This window comes from Ostrea edulis, chromosome 9 (assembly GCF_947568905.1).
Source record: "Ostrea edulis chromosome 9, xbOstEdul1.1, whole genome shotgun sequence".
Lineage (NCBI taxonomy): Eukaryota > Metazoa > Mollusca > Bivalvia > Ostreida > Ostreidae > Ostrea > Ostrea edulis.
The window spans coordinates 55,335,682-55,353,421 of record NC_079172.1 but is presented as its reverse complement, the minus strand read 5'-3'; the positions used below and the strand labels follow the sequence as shown (position 1 = coordinate 55,353,421).

The following is a 17,740-nucleotide window of genomic DNA, read 5'->3' as shown; positions in this document are numbered from 1 at the left end:
GGCAATTTGCAATGTTGCTTTACATGGAATATTTTTCATTATCTCATGGAATCATTCAAACTGGGTTTATCATATCTCATTCTCCCATGGTACTTTCTAAAGACAAATAAGTTGAACTTACGACATTTTCCACAACAAGGTGCAAACAGAACATGGAAGTCATGTTCACAGTATTTTCTTCCTTCAAACTGAAAGTAGAGATATCAAAAGTAAAGGCACTGGGATCAGCATTTAAAGGGACTGATTCATGATTTCCCCCAAAATTTTCTTTTTCACTTTTAATGATCAAAATCTACTGTCTAATGTGTTTAAAAGAGTTCACATAACAATTAAGGTTATACATTATCACAGAAGCTCATTTTAGAGAGTTCATTACTTGTTTTGTAAACAAAGATTGCAGTATATGTTATTATTTACAAAATGTTCAAAAGAAATGGATATTGATCCAAGTTTATTATATATTTCATATTTCAAGCATTTTGGGGTAATTGTGTCAGCTAGAGGTTAAAATTTGTGACTATGCAAAATTAAGATGCTTTATATTTCAAAATCAATATTTCACTTGTTATTTTGTATACATAAAAAGACACGAGTCTTTGTTTACATAACACAGATTTAAGGCTAAAATATTGGTTTTATTCTTGCATTCAAAAGGTCAAAATTTTGGCTGTCAACATTCAATGACTTATATTTTTAATGTTTACCATCAAATATGAAAAAATATTTTTATCAAAAATCGTGAACCAGTCCCTTTAACTTTAGTTATGAAGTTCAAAACTTCTACTGTAAAATTCCTAAATATAGTAATTAACAAGAGGCACCATTCACGATATAAAATGACTCAATCTTCATATTGCTGAAATGCTTGATCGACAGTCCACTCATCAATTCATGTTCTTGCAATTTTTCATCTACAAATCATTTCAAGATATCAAGTACTTGCATTATAAGGAAAAGTGATGTTCCAATCATCGATTATAATCGAAAATCAGTCGATTGTTGGCAAATTCTAAGCGCTCGATTATGAAAATTTTATTCCAATTAATCGGTTTTTAGATTTTGTTTTCTAAACAACTGTAGTTTTTGAGAATATTCCTGCCGTGACTTATCTATTAACCTAATTTATCGTAATGGCGGTGCACATGAAAACGAAAGGAAGAAAGCATGTTCACATGGTCAGATAGACGTACTTTGATTCAGGCATATAAACGAAAGTCCATGCACCCATCAAAGATAATCTTGATGCGAGCAAAGCCATGTGTGAATTACATGGATAAAACAGCTTTCAAAGGCCACTGTTACTCTGCATGTGCATATCATGTTATCAATATGCTGACAATAGATCTGATTTGTTTTGGGTTTTTTAAAGAAAAAATTCTTTCCTTTTTTTCTCTGTTGAATTTCAATTATGCTGGATTACCATAAGTTAGTGACATGAAACTTTGATATACGGGAATATAACCAAGCAAACTATATCCGTTTTTGGCGCGTAAACCCTTCTAAAAATCGTATTAACTTTTATATATGTAATTAAAGGAGATTAAGAAAGTAGAAGAATAACAAATACACATACAAAATATTCATTTACACATTCTCAGCAATAGAAACACTGACAAATACAAATGTAGAAAATATTTATTTACACTTTTTTCAGTATATAAATGACTTTATTGTAGAATTTCTCAATGTCCGATTATAATCGATGATTAGTTAGTTATGTCAGTAAACCAATCATCGATTATGAAATTCTTACCGATTCCCATCCCTTATAAGGAATGGACAGTATGATGAAGATTACCAGCAACATTTGACTATAATTTAGTATGTGGAGGTTATTATAATTCTATTTAATGATTAACATGTACACACTATCACAATTATGGGGTACCGGGGTATTCATGATCTATTGTAAATGGCAAAATGTAATATATACAACAAAAAATAGTTCCCTGTATGCAGTATTTTCTATGAGAGAAAACAAAGCAAAAATACAACAAAGGTATATCAGATGTTTGAGATGTGAATTATTAAGTTTGACAATCTACCTGTATGACTACACTACAGGTGCTTTATACATATATATGTGTGTACACACTAAACCTGCTCAATACATATGATTTAGTTTTAATATCATTATATTTTCAAAATTGGATATTCTTTTCATTCTATAATCATCCAAATCACTCTTCATTGGGCTGTGAATTAAATTCTTGGCTACATCAATCCTAAAAAGTGACTGTTCCTAGGCCAAATCCCTGGCTTTAAAAGTCATTGCTCTTCTGGATAGGAACTAATAGAAATCTTATTCAAAATACCTTTGCCATGCTGGTTCTTAAATTCTGTGAAACACTTTACCACTGGAGAAACAGAATAGCAAAGGTACTTTTAGAATGCACAGAATTAAATGTATGTGTCTTAACAGTGCATCAAGGATTTTCTTCAATATCTACATATGTGTGTGTGTGTGTGTATGTGTGTATATATATATATATATATAGTGTGTATATATATATATATATATATATACACACACACACATACACACACACATATATTAAAAGAAATAGAATAAACAGTACACAAAGTTAAAAATTTAACGCAAGCGCTTTCATTTTATAATCCTCAGGCGTTACATTTTAAAATAGTTTTGAAATGGTTTGACGTCATAAAGGCGTCCTAACATTTCACGTACATAACGACGTCATAAATTAAATTATGACGTCGTTATGTGTGTGAAATGTTAGGACGCCTTTATGACGTCAAACCATTTCAAAACTATTTTAAAATGTAACGCCTGAGGATTATAAAATGAAAGCGCTTGCGTTAAATTTTTAACTTTGTGTACTGTTTATTCTATTTCTTTTAATATTTTATACCGGACACTGTGATTTTTTTTAAAAACACAATTTGGATACATACATATATATATATTTATTCAAAGAATCAAATTTACCTCATAAAACACTCCTTCAGGAAAAGGTTGGAAGCACTGGGCACAGCTAAAATTATACAAGGACATCAAATCTTTTATATAAATTCACTTTGTGACAACCTAACTTCCTTTCACTGGTCTCAATAAATAAAAAAAATGTAGTTCAATATGAGAAAGCATATTATTCAGTATAACTATACATAATAATTTTAAAGGTATAAATATCTACACAGAATTATTTCATCATAGGAATTGCAACATTTTACTAATAGCATAAAGAAGCTGAAGCAGACAGGGAGAGTAATGATAAAAACAAGCAACTGAATTCGCATAAAGCTGTGTCATAAAATAGGATGAAAAGTGCCGAGGCTAAAGAAATAATGAGGCTGCTGAAATATGCAATGTGTGAAGCCATCTCACAGAATGATCTTGCTTGCAAACACAGTGATAGCCTGAAATTATGTTACCCTTCAGACAAAATAATTTGAGTCCTTCAGATAGAGAGTTTTTGAAATGGATAATTTAGGTGTCTCCAAAAACATAGCTAAATGTACCACCACTTTCTACCTCCAACCCAACACCACTTAAAAATCAAATCACAACCAATTACATTAGTTTTCAAACCTGAGACCAGTTAGTACTTACACAAAACAGGTAGTATGCCACACCCGACCATTAAAATTCACCATCTGTTCCCACGGAGATAATGTCTCGTGACATTTTGTGCACGTATAACTCGGGGCTGCCCCTGCCTTTCTGTGGCTTCTACGCAACAGTGAAAGCATGAATACAGGAAGCAGTCGTAGATAACAAAATATGCGCTAACACTGTAAATGTGGAAATCTACATGCAGGATAAATGGAAATGGTACTTTGGCAGCAACACATACTTTGAATTCCAACATGTCAAGTTCATGAATAAAGTGGAAAATGTACACAACAATCCATACATGTAAATTTCCACTCTTACAAAGTTTGCACTAATAATACAGTGGAAATCATTTGATTATAGCATTTTCCCAATTTCCAGATATTTGGATGAAAAGAGTCAATATATATTGAGATGTTACTGAAGAGTTCCCCACCATAAAACCCCACTGTACATCATCAAAAGCAACAACAAATAATGGCAGCAAGCAAGTGCTTTATCTGATACCTTAGATGAAAGAAACTTAATATTTCCAAAAATAAAGCTTTAACTTTTAAGTACTAATTCACAAAATCATGTGCACATTCATATGAAAATACTTTATATGAGTTTAGAATAAATATGAAAATACTTTATATGAGTTTAGAATAAATATGAAAATACTTTATATGAGTTTAGAATAAATATGCTACACAGTATATGCACAAATGTGGACACTAACATTAAGATGAATGTCAAAAAACAAATTCTGCATTTAAAAAAGCAAATACATGCATACATTTCTTTAGGTAATGAAAGTATGTCAATGCAATGAGAGATGTACAACAAAGAATTAGATTTTATTAATTTTTTTATAGGTAAACAGCAGGGAAAGTATATCATACAATGATATATCATGTACACAGAACTTAGCACCAAAGATTTTAAAACAATCTAAAAACTAAACAAGGCTCTACCTATAGAACAATGCATTAAGAATAGCAAGTACAACAACAACAATGATGTTTGGATTAATGCAGACTGTATAACCAAATACAATTTAATCCTACTGACTTCCTAAATTAATCCGATTAAGCATAATTTTATTTGACACCCTCTTTTGGTTCAAGCTATGTAAATATCATTTCTATAGTCAACTGTAAAACAATTATTGCTGAAAAATAACTATTCTAGCTGTTTTAATGCATACATTGTTTGTAAATAACTATTCTAGCTGTTCTAATGCATGCATTGTGTGTAAATAACTATTCTAGCTGTTTTAATGCATGCATTGTGTGTAAATAACTATTCTAGCTGTTTTAATGCATGTATTGTTTGTAAATAACTATTCTAGCTGTTTTAATGCATGCATTGTTTGTAAATAACTATTCTAGCTGTTCTAATGCATGCATTGTGTGTAAATAACTATTCTAGCTGTTTTAATGCATGCATTGTGTGTAAATAACTATTCTAGCTGTTTTAATGCATGCTTGTGTGTAAATAACTATTCTAGCTGTTTTAATGCATGCATTGTGTGTAAATAACTATTCTAGCTGTTTTAATGCATGTATTGTTTGTAAATAACTATTCTAGCTGTTTTAATGCATGCATTGTTTGTAAATAACTATTCTAGCTGTTTTAATGCATGCATTGTGTGTAAATAACTATTCTAGCTGTTTTAATGCATGCTTGTGTGTAAATAACTATTCTAGCTGTTTTAATGCACGCTTGTGTGTAAATAACTATTCTAGCTGTTCTAATGCATGCATTGTTTGTAAATAACTATTCTAGCTGTTTTAATGCATGCATTGTGTATAAATAACTATTCTAGCTGTTTTAATGCATGCATTGTGTGTAAATAACTATTCTAGCTGTTTTAATGCATGCTTGTGTGTAAATAACTATTCTAGCTGTTTTAATGCACGCTTGTGTGTAAATAACTATTCTAGCTGTTCTAATGCATGCATTGTTTGTAAATAACTATTCTAGCTGTTTTAATGCATGCATTGTGTATAAATAACTATTCTAGCTGTTTTAATGCATGCATTGTGTGTAAATAACTATTCTAGCTGTTTTAATGCATGCATTGTGTATAAATAACTATTCTAGCTGTTTTAATGCATGCATTGTGTGTAAATAACTATTCTAGCTGTTCTAATGCATGTATTGTGTGTAAATAACTATTCTAGCTGTTTTAATGCATGCATTGTGTGTAAATAACTATTCTAGCTGTTTTAATGCATGCATTGTGTGTAAATAACTATTCTAGCTGTTTTAATGCATGCTTGTGTGTAAATAACTATTCTAGCTGTTTTAATGCATGCTTGTGTGTAAATAACTATTCTAGCTGTTCTAATGCATGCATTGTGTGTAAATAACTATTCTAGCTGTTTAATGCATGCATTGTGTGTAAATAACTATTCTAGCTGTTTTAATGCATGCTTGTGTGTATACTTTAACAAGAGTTGTCACTAACTTAGCTTGTGTGTCAGATTAAGTCTCCCGGAATGGCATTATATTAAATATCTGTTAACATTTAAAGGTCACATTCTAATTATAAAGCATGGTAGGTACTATGTTGCTGAGAAATCACTTGTCTGGAAAATTTAGGTCAGATGCAAACTCTGAATCCTGGATGGTTGTGTGCATCTACAGATCTATCCATTATGCATGCAAGATTGAACCATATGAGGTTAATTCTTTCTAGGCTTTGGACTATCTAAATGACTACTTTAACCTGTCCAGTAAATCACAGAAAGTTATAACCATGCTGGGACTCTTAACTTACACAAAACACTGGGTATGCCACATTTCCCCATTAGAGTTGACTATTTCTTCATTGGCTCCGAAGCCTTCGTGACACCTATGGCATATGGCCCCATTTCCATACGACATGTTGCTGCTACAAATAAAACGAAAAAAGGAAATTACGTCAATTAAATATTATGTACATGTACAGTTGTACCTATATTTGAAAATAAGAACTACACAACAAGTGTAAAACACTGTCAACATCCTGTAATCTATCAAGCCTTTTCAAAACTATTCTGCCTTATAATTTCTAATGTCCTGGTGAGTTGCGTTTTCATAGATATGTAGGTATAAACAGGATGTTCATACCAAATTATTTCACCTCAATGAACATTATTTCACGTCATAAAAATATCCTGATAGTTTTGTTTTATCCTAGATGTACTAGTAGCTAGCTTATTTAGGCCATACCATGTAACAAATACATATTTCTGATAAGTATCTATAGATATTTGCACAATTTTATTTGCATTTTCATGATAATGAATTCTAATTATACAATCATTCAAGATATTTTGTGGCTAAACAAAGCTTCTATGTACCATTTTACCAAATCCACATTTCTTAATTCTCAAAATGTTTTTTTAAATACTGGCTTGAGTATCTTGACCATCATGTCACAATGTTTACTTAGCTCCTGAGGTACATGTATTGATGTAAACTGTACTATGATTTACAATCAGAAATCTGAATGGAAATGGTGGGGAGGATCCACAGAGGTGGGATCACAGAAAGACACTCATCCCAGTCACATGACCTCGGCTCATCTCATGAATTGAAGCAAATATAAATCACTTGTAAAAATGGGCTATTTGTGTCAGGGACATTACAAACAGATGTTCCCCAAATCTCTCAAGTGGTGTTCAATCAACATATACATCATGTTACAAATACATGTAGAATGAATTTCAAATAGTAAATCTCATGAAATGAAGCAAATATAAATTACTTGTAAAAATGAATTTCAAATAGTAAACAAGAGATACTGTGAGCAATGCTCAATAAGAATACCCCCCTCTTACCCCAATCTCCCAAAGGGTGTTGTTAATAGACCTGTATAAATTACCTCTTTCCTGAGTGTAAAAATATGGTATGCCTTTGTAGAAGAAAATGGAAGATATAGTCCGAACACAAATCCATGGTATAAACCTATAATTTTGACCTTGAGATCAAAGGTCAAGGTCATAAAGAGGTCATGAATGTACATGACACATAGTCTCATGGTGATACACTCATGTCTTATGGTATGACTATGTCAAATCCCTATAATCAATTTTGACCTTGAGGTCAAAGTTCAAGGTCATATAGAGGTCATGAAGGTACCCGACACATCATTTCATGGTGATACACTCATGTGTCAAATATGGTATGCCTATGTCAAAGAACATTGAAGTCATGGCCCTGACACGAATCCATTGTAAAAACCTTTAATTTTGATCTTGAGGTCAAGGTCATATGGAGGTCATGAAGGTAGCCGACACATTGTCTCATGGTGATACATTCATGTGTCAAATATGGTATGCCTATGTCAAAGAACAAAGAAGTTATGGCCCGGACACGAATCCATTGTAAAAAACCTTTAATTTTGACCTTGAGGTCAAGGGTCAAGGTCTTATAGAGGTCATGAAGGTACTCGACACATTGTCTCATGGTGATCCACCTGTGTGCCAAATATGGTATGCCTATGTCAAAGAACATAGAAGTTATGGCCCAGACACGAATCTGCACAGACAGAGACGGACGGACAGACAGAGAGAGTGATATTCCTATATCCCCCCCGGAACTTCGTTCGGGGGGGTATAATAAATACTGTAATAGGATGAATTTCATTCACTTGTAAAATAATTATTCAAGTTACAGCATTATCTAATCAATCTCAATCAAAGGGATATGCTTGTGCTTATATATACAGTCATTAATTATTACCATGCCATCCATTTATAGGCATCCATATCATAAATATACAGCAAAAATTTCACTTCCTTCTTTCATTTACAAGTTATGGTGCCATAAAATTGAAAAGAAAAACAATGCATAAACACGCACATATGGGGATAACTCCCTATCATTCAACAGATATTTATTTATCATATACCTATAGTATAAATCTCATTATGTTTCGATTATTCAAGAAAGTTATGGAGATTTTAAAAACCACCAATGATAAATAAGCACAAGTGCAGAACACCTGTATCACCCTGTGAAGGTTTTACCTTGATCCATTTAATAAATTTAATCATTTTTGAGAACACTCAAGGACAAAAAAGTATGGGAGAAAAATAATAAGAAACAGAGTAAAAACAATACTATTAAAGGAACCAACAGTTACGTACTGTACTACATGTGCATAACAGAACATTGCCATCTCAATTATCTTAAATTTACCAGCAAGTTTTCTATTGTGAAGCCACGTACTTCACATTTTCACAATATCTGGCTTTTTATAACTCCACCAGGTACATTCAAGTTATAAGGTAAACATAATTAGGTACATATCCACTATCTTTTCTAGAAGCCGGTAAAAATTTACACAAGACCCAATTCAAGATAGACTCCATGGAAGCTGTTTACAATTGAGATTTAAATGACTCTGATATGTAAGTTATCTCAAATTAGCTCCACTTAGAAACTTTGCAATATTCTGTGACTTTGATATAATATGCAACCTCTCTTAGTGGTCTTCAGCATTCCAAAGACCAGTAAATTCGCAAAAATATTAAACCTAATTAGTGACTAATTTATGAAAATGTTTATCTCCCAAAATATTTACCACACTAGATGAAACCCAATGCAAGCGTCGGAAATCACAAATACATGTAATATTGCATAAAGGAAGGACATTTTTAATGCGTGTTTGAATTGTTGCACACTAGGGCTGAAACAATTGACCGAAATATCGATACTGTTGAATATAAACGCTCAATTCGATGTTTGATTCATTGCCTCGATTTTCGGTCCAATGCGTTTATTACAAACGGTTTCAGTAAAATACATCAAGCTCAGCCTGTACTTATTATTTTTACCTGCATGTCAGAGGGACAAAATAGCGTGGAATAATGTTCAGACTGTTGTTTGCCTTGAGTCTGACGAAAATAATAATGAACTTACCGGTTTAAACTACAGAGCCAACAGGTATCTTACCTTTTGGCAGTTTGGAACCATTTTGCTTTTAAAATAATGATTTTGAATTTTGGTGATTAAAGAACCAGAGCCACGAATAGCCAAAAATGGCCCTTAGTCAGAACATGATATGATTCTCGGGGACAGAAGAAGCCAAGAATATCTATTTTTCAAATATGTTATCCTTTTTCCGATATCCTTTCAATTTTTTTAGTTATTGACGTTCAAAGTACCCATTGTTTTGGCCAGAATGTTATTGACGTCGCAATTTTGCAACTTAACGTCACAAAATGTACACGGAAACATGGTGGATCCAACCGTTGACTTACGAATAAGATCTATTGACATGTATGTGCGTTTCAATATTACATGTAGTTTATGTTGCATATTGATCACTTCTTTTAACAATCTTTTATAAGTTTGCGGATTCTTATTTTTATTATTATTTGTTTGGGGGGGGGTTTATTATTATCCCGCATGTACATGTAAACACGCCGAAAACAGTAATAGCCAGGCTTTGGACAGCAGCGTTATTTCAGACGCACGTTGCTACATGTAGAACTTTGCACAGTGAGTAAACATTTTAATCCTATGTTTCACACTTTTATTTTGTGTTTTGCTATATAGGGAGTTAAGTTTATGATGTGTGTGTGTGTGTGTGTGTGTGTGGTGGTGGTGGGGACTGTTACAAAAGTAGCCGTACATGTACAGAATAACACATGAATATTTAGTTTAGCCATATGGAGATAATTTATTTTACATTAGGCTAAAAAAATGTTCATGTGAACTCATCATCGGGTAAAATATGTTCCATTTATCTAATTTCATTAGTTTCCTATCCGGATCATTTATTACAATAATATCTAGACCTATGTGTATTTCAAAATGCCTTAATTATCATTAACTCCATATCATCTATGAAACGAATTCATTAATTTTTTTAAATCTTATTCTGATACTTCTACATATAATAGAACCAAATTAATGCTCATTTGAAAAAAACAGATGTAACACTGGACACTAAAAGTCTTTCATCAAACTTACTTGTTCAGAATTTTCTTATTTGAAAGCTTTTAATTTGAATCAGATCAAAGGATGCATCAATAAAATAACAACTTTAAAAAAAAAAAAAAAGTAAACATTTTTACAAATTTCCAGTTATATTTCAATCGGGCCATAATATCCAGGTGGCAGCTATGTTACGATGACACATTCTACTAATATTGTCCACGTTACATCTTTCATAATTTTTTAGAAATTTAATATAGAATTTACTTAATGGTTATATCTTGGCGCAATATAGTTTCACTCAATCAAATAAAAATTTAATCATGCATAAAAGAACATTTTTGAATACACAGATTTAGGCAATTCTTCTTTGGAGAGCTTGATATAACTGCATGTGGACACAATCAATCCAAATAGATAGACATGGACCCTGTGTCAATGTAGCGTTGTTCAATATTTACAACTTAAAAGAAACTCAATTTTTATTCCTTTCTAAATATATAAATGTTTCAGGAAACATCTTTAAATCTACGACAAAGTTTGAAATCACAAAAATGAGTGATGTAACTAACATGTGGAGGACACCCTTACTACTTTCGTCTCGTCCATCGTTTTCTTGGAACTGATCCAAAACGTGCACATGTCTCTACTGAAAATGAAAGCAAAGACAAGAGAATGCCGTAAAAACAGGATGTTTGTCACCTGGTCATTCGTTTCATATTTGGCATGTTTAGATAGACGTAACGTTTTGACACGAAAACGTAGATTAAATTAGGATGATTATTTTTTAAAGGCATGGGGTCTATCTTTTATCTCAAAAATGACATCACAATATTTTGCAAAAACTAAAAAAAATTGTCGTATTAATTATGAGTTATCTATAGCTGCAGCGCTTTGAAATTTAAGTCATTTTGACATTTCAGCCCTTTATAAAATATTTGTCTGGAGGACAATATATTAAACTGGTACCCCGCTGATTGGTGGCTACACACAAACATAGAGATGTGAAGTCAACAGGGTACCAGTTTAGGCAAATGAGAACAGGGAATTATTTTGCAATTACTATCGTGAATGTGTTTGTAAACATTCTGAAGAACTTTTTGTGATTTTCTAGTTATGAACTTTAATTTCACCACCTTTTTGGAACATGCAAATTTTCACTATGCCTTAATTTAAACAATTAATTTAGATTTTGATACTCCACTTATAATTCTTAAAACAGTATTATGACATCTACACTTGCTATAAATAGAACACCTTGATCGAAATTTTCCCTCTTGCATCTAAACAAAGTGGTAAGAGAGATGTAACAAAATTGACACGAAATGTTACATCCCCGAGCATTAACTTTAAATATCGTTAATTTTAAAAAAGATATTGGATATCTCTTTAACAAACACATTTAAATGAAAGATATTTTTATATTGAAAATACAAACAAGAAAATTGGGTAGAATGATTTTATATGAAGCCGCTGTGACGCGTCATTTTTGCAGGTGATGAGAAAAAATGTCACAGCTAGATAATATCCACTGATTTGCAACAAAAACAATCGTAAAACAGTTAAATACTTCACTGACAATCAATGAAACATCATTAGTTATCAAATATGAGCATTACAAAATTGAATAATTAGTTTATTCATGAAAATTGTGAAACAATATGGGAAATAACAGCGATTTAAACAGACTTAATGCAAATTCCTTGACAGTGAGTTTTGGATCATATAGGCGCAGGATGATCATTATGTTATACATAATAAAACAGTTAAAAAAAAATACTTTTAAAAAATAATAAATGACCTCTCTTCGTATTCAAAATGATTTTATGAATGCAATTGTAATCCATCATGCCAAATAGCTAACCAGAGAGAAATTAAAGGGTCGTTCATAATTTCAAAATCTGAAACTCAGTATTGCAATTGTGTCTATAATGTCCAGTGCGACAATTTAAGGGCAAAATTATGAATATACACGTCGTTTCCGCTTGCAGTTTTTTAAACATTTTGAGGTGATAAGGTCTCGTTATGCATGTATTTAAACTACCCAACCTAAAGACTATACACCCATTTCAGTAACTGTATAATGCACTGTACACTGACTATTATAAATCCTGTACTATATTTACACAGTTGTTTATGTACTTAACAAACACACTTGTAATTTAATTATTTTGAATTTCACATACAACACAGCTTTACAATCTACTAACAATTTATCTTACTGGTCCACCTTATTATAACGAATGCAGTGAATCCTCCTACACACATTAACATTTTCTCTACACTAGAATGAATGTACAGACATGCTGAACTGAATGTCCTGTACATGTAAACAATTTTTAAATGACAACCTTTCATGAATTTTAAATCAAGATGATCTACAATCTTTATGTCGGTAAACACTTGATTGTAAACCCTGTAGATAAGCTATAAGGATCAATTGCAATAGTGTAAAATATTAAGCAATGGCTTACACATAGCTTTACCTGTTCAAGGGAACCACCCCCTCGATGCCATTTGTGGCACCATATAGAATATTTTCTGGTAAATGGTCGTCAAAATGCAAGCGTCGTCTCTGAAACAAGTCACTCTCTGTATTTTCTCCTAGAGATTGGAGTCGGAAATATCCAGGCTTAGTACGAATATTGGCCATTGCAGCTTATTGAAGATGTAAAAATCAAGTAATTCTGCTGCCGCTGTTCGTGCAAACACAGGTTGAGATTCCCAGCGAAGTGTAAATTCAGTTTTGGCTGCAAAAGTGTTCTTTAATGTGGCACCATTTAACCAAAATCAATAATAAATTGGATAATAAAACAAACCATTACATCATCACAAATGCCTCTATGGAGCCTGTGGCAATCGCACGGAAAATGATACTAACACAAACATTGAATACGGCCGAGAAAAAATATGTAAACTGAGAGAATTGTAATTACACAGGTGTGTCTGCCTTCAGCATATATCTACTATTTTACCAGGTATATTTTCATCCACAAATGGGGTCAAGCACGGTGAAATATTTAACATCAAGATGTCATCTTTCACTCTGACTGAGAGCTGTAAATTTCTGAGTACAGGGTAGGCCAGGTACTTGGTAACTGATGATGTCTTGAGCTGATCTTCAACACAGGTAAGTAAATATGTATCCACAAGTCTGCCAGGTGCCTACTTATCTATCAATACTGACAACCACCAAATTCACATCAAATAACACTAAAAGTTTTCTTTTTCACTCAATTAGTCAAGACACATCAATTTCAATACATTTTAAACTTTCCGACGGTGTCACTAAAATAACCAATCAACAAAAATCCACTTCACGAACGAGTTGAGGAGCCTATTTTCTTTTTAAGGCATTTGGACCGTCACATTCCTACTCAGGTGGAAAATGATATGAAAAATTCATCTCCTGACCTAGTTTTAAAGCACAGGGAAAAAAAACATTCATGGCAAATGTCACAACAGGCCAGAAATTAATTCAAATCCATTTCATCTGCCTCATTAGTATAAAAATTTTATGAGGTCATCATCTGTATACAATAATTATGCAAGAAAATAAAATCCTGGTGTCATGTCGAACAGGAAAATGTTACGCTATTCTAAATCAACTCCACCTATTTCCACTCTGTTACATTTTAAGACCCCTAAACAGTGTACACAAACATCCAAATGGACTGCAAGAAGACACAATTTTTTTCTGTATAATACAAGACATTTAAACTATAAAACTTTAAACCCATGGTCAATGCCAGCATTGTGAAAATCACCAAGTTTATCAATCCGAGATAAAAATATTGCATTGACTCAACATAGTAGGTTTAGAAATGGTCAACATAATGTGCTTAGATGGATCTAGATCAGAAAAAAGGAGTTTCCTCCGGGACTGACCCAGGCATTACAATCACTATATATTAAACACGTAAAACTGTCCCCCTTGTCAGACAACAACAGCCAGCTCTAGTTACTTGTTGGAATCAGGTCACTGCATTCTTTCTGTATTTTGCTTTCATTTTTCAGTATGGAGATTGAATGAAATTAAAGGTACATGTAAGTATCTTAAATCATATATTATATGAATTACACACATATCTGTCTGTTTATTTGCAAGATTACTCATAAATCCATACAAGTGTGGTTTTTACAAAAATTTAGCAAACTTTTCAGGTGTTTCTTGTAACTGCAACACAAGAGATCAAATTTTGGAGGAGATAATATATCTGTAGCTCAAAATTGTTTTTAAACTGTTAAAGGAGGGAGGGGGATTAATACAGTGGAAGATGAAATGTTTCTCTTCTCATCAAGACTAATTAATCAAAATATGAATGTTTACTTTTCTTTTTTTTGATGGGGAAAGAGAGAGAGCGAGAGAAAGATTTTCCTGTTTTAATTTCTACCCTAAATTGGACTCAAAATCCTCCCTATATGGTGATCAATGGTGTGATGGTGTTGACAGGGAAAAAATTCTTGTTGAACCAATCAATACCTAGCTGTGAGTCAGGTATGTCTATTGTAGCGTAAAATGGACGGTACATATTGAAACAATAACAGTAAATACTGTAATACATTAAAACTTATTGTCTAATCCAGATGTTGTGCAATCTGAAAAATTGTGTAAACCGAACACAATAGATCAACACAAAATTCGATATTCTATTATTATAACAATATGAGATGTTGTGCAATATGGAGACCCTCAATTCTCACTTCTAAATGATGAGTGTTTGATGAAGGAGTAATTACTACCTAGATTTGACACAGCCATATGGCACACAAAGGGCTTAAATGCACCACCTACCAATCATGAAGCAACTGAAAACTATGACAATTTTATTTAAGAGATTTATCTATATGGCATTCAGGCAATGGTTTACAATCATGGTGATGATAATACATGTATTATAATCTTTGATCTGACACATGTGTATATGGTGGTTATATATTTGTGATCGGCAATCGGTCTAAAATCATAATCGATAATCGTTTTGTAATCGGGAGTAGAAAACCGATCAGTTTTCGATTAATAATCGTTTTTATATGATACCTTTTTTTTAAAATTTCATTCAATATCATTTGTTTAAACCTTCTGCACCACCATGTATGTTACTTTCTCTATATGAATACTACATAAATGAACAAAACTAGTCATTCATGCATTATTTTTTTATACAACAGCAAACTACAATAAAACTAGCACTAACCTTGGGACTGAAACAGATACATGTATTTTTAAAAATTGCACATGTAAAACTGTGCTGAAAAAAAAACAAAAATACAGTCAAACCTGTATTAAGAGACCGTCAAACGGAGAATGGAAAAAATGTCACATATGACAGGTGGTCTCTTAATACAGGTTGCCTATTTTCCGCAGTTAATGGATAAAATTTCGCAAATAATTTGTACAATGGAGAAAATTACTACATGTATTTGGAATTTATCATTAAGAATATCAAGTATGGTTTTAATAGTTGTAAAATACAATTAATAATACGCTGTAGTTAAAAACCTAGAATACAATGGGTGGTATCATAAATTTTTATTCATCAAAAATTACATTTAATCTATTTAAGAATGATAAACTTTGCATGCATTTCATATTACACATTTACATGAGATTTAAAAATTATTTATGAACTGCATGTAAATTTTCTAAAACTTATAAACACTTTGTTGTAAAGGGAATTTATGTATAGCCTACTTGTACAGTGTAACTAAAAAATGCAATGCTTGTGGTAAGAAAGCAAATGGTGAAGTGTTGCGTCTCCTTTTGTACAATACATGCTGGAAAAATGTTATTCAATTTGAGAAACATTAAATAAATCACAATATCCATTGTACATGCACAGCAAATCTTTTAAGCTTAGAACTAATGCAGGCAACTTTCTTGAACTCGGACGTATCAAATACTCGGGACATATGTCGAAGTGAGCCACTAATTCCGGTCATTATTCTGGAAAACTCGAGTATCTCATGCAGGAAAACTGTGAATACTCCGTTTAAAATTTCAGTCCTAAGCACAATATTTACCTGATTTATATCGCAATCGGGCAAATTTTTTACTCTATTGAACATAAGGGTATAACAAGTGGTAGATTTTCATTTCCGATCTAGCCTATCCGTGCCGGGTTTAAAGTTTGTCGAAATTCACACCTTTAAATACAACGGCCTTGATTCCCTGATCCTTGATTTTGTTAAATAAACAACAACTCGGGTTTTATTAATTAACCACACAAGACACTGCATGTTGACAGCTTGGGTATAACAATCTATTCAGAGGGCCGATTAAACAAGATCATCGCCAAACTGTGCGTATTAAAACGAAAGTGTTAGGGGCGATAATTCCCAGAATAGTCGTGCGTTTGAAAACGAAAGTGTTAGGGGCGATAATTCCCAGAATAGTTGGCTCCACCGAAATCAAAAGTAGTTATCACATTGTAATCGAAAAATGTACAGTCGTTAAATAGAGGTAAAATTTAGTGAAAATACACGAAAAGGTTGTAAAAATAATGGTTGTTGGTCGCGTCAGACAGGTGGTCGTTTAATACAGGTACAATATATAGAGTAACGTCTTGGGGGAACTTTTTATGGTCACATACGACAGTGAGTCGCTTAATAAGTTAATACACTGGGTCGCTATGGCAGTTTTGACTGTACATGCTTTTATTTAACAGCAAAATTAGCACTATCTGGAACCGGCATGGTCTTCACTCGCGATGACCATTTTGAAATGAACTAAAATACGAAACCAACTTGGTCCTTGTTATCCGCCATTTCTATTTTTGGTTTTGACAGCGACTTTCGATTATAGAATTTTATAATCGATAATCGGAAAAGGTAAACCGATTCATTTTCGATAATAATCGATCATCGTCCCATCACTAATATGTATAGTTCATTTTTAAAATATAATTATAATTTGAAGAGAAAAAAATATTAGCAAGGCCAGACCAAAAAACCAAACATGTTTGATTTTCGTGTATTTGCATGTATCAGTATCAATCAGCAAACCTAAGTGACATTCACCCTTATACAAATATTAATGTAATACATATTTATACATTGCTGAAAGGAGATAAACTGTAATAATTGTAGTTCATCTATCCCATGACTATTCAACCTTAAGCAACTAATTTTATTGACTAATTAATTAGTTTAACAGCTTTTAAAGTAATAGCTAGTCTGCATGGGAGGCTGGAGAAACAAATGTACGAGAGATTTCAGCAAACTAAATCCCTGAATATATTT

At 32.4% G+C, this 17,740-nt stretch overlaps 1 protein-coding gene across 4 annotated transcripts in view; it reads right to left on the bottom strand.

Annotated features, from left to right (window-relative positions):
* LOC125658092 (LIM and senescent cell antigen-like-containing domain protein 1) overlaps positions 1 to 17,740 on the bottom strand; it is a 66,239-nt gene that overhangs the window by 27,440 nt on the left and 21,059 nt on the right. For 2 of the 4 annotated variants that reach the window (XM_048889205.2, XM_048889204.2), the window contains exons 2-4: positions 6,348 to 6,461; positions 2,954 to 2,999; positions 122 to 188 (exon numbers count right to left, since the gene is read on the bottom strand). In XM_048889205.2, the coding sequence (XP_048745162.1) occupies positions 122 to 188; positions 2,954 to 2,999; positions 6,348 to 6,461 (227 nt within the window). Of the gene's footprint in view, positions 1 to 121; positions 189 to 2,953; positions 3,000 to 3,577; positions 3,721 to 6,347; positions 6,462 to 12,984; positions 14,672 to 17,740 lie in introns of those variants that run through there. The other 2 variants (XM_048889201.2, XM_056149661.1) reach the window with 2 other exon arrangements.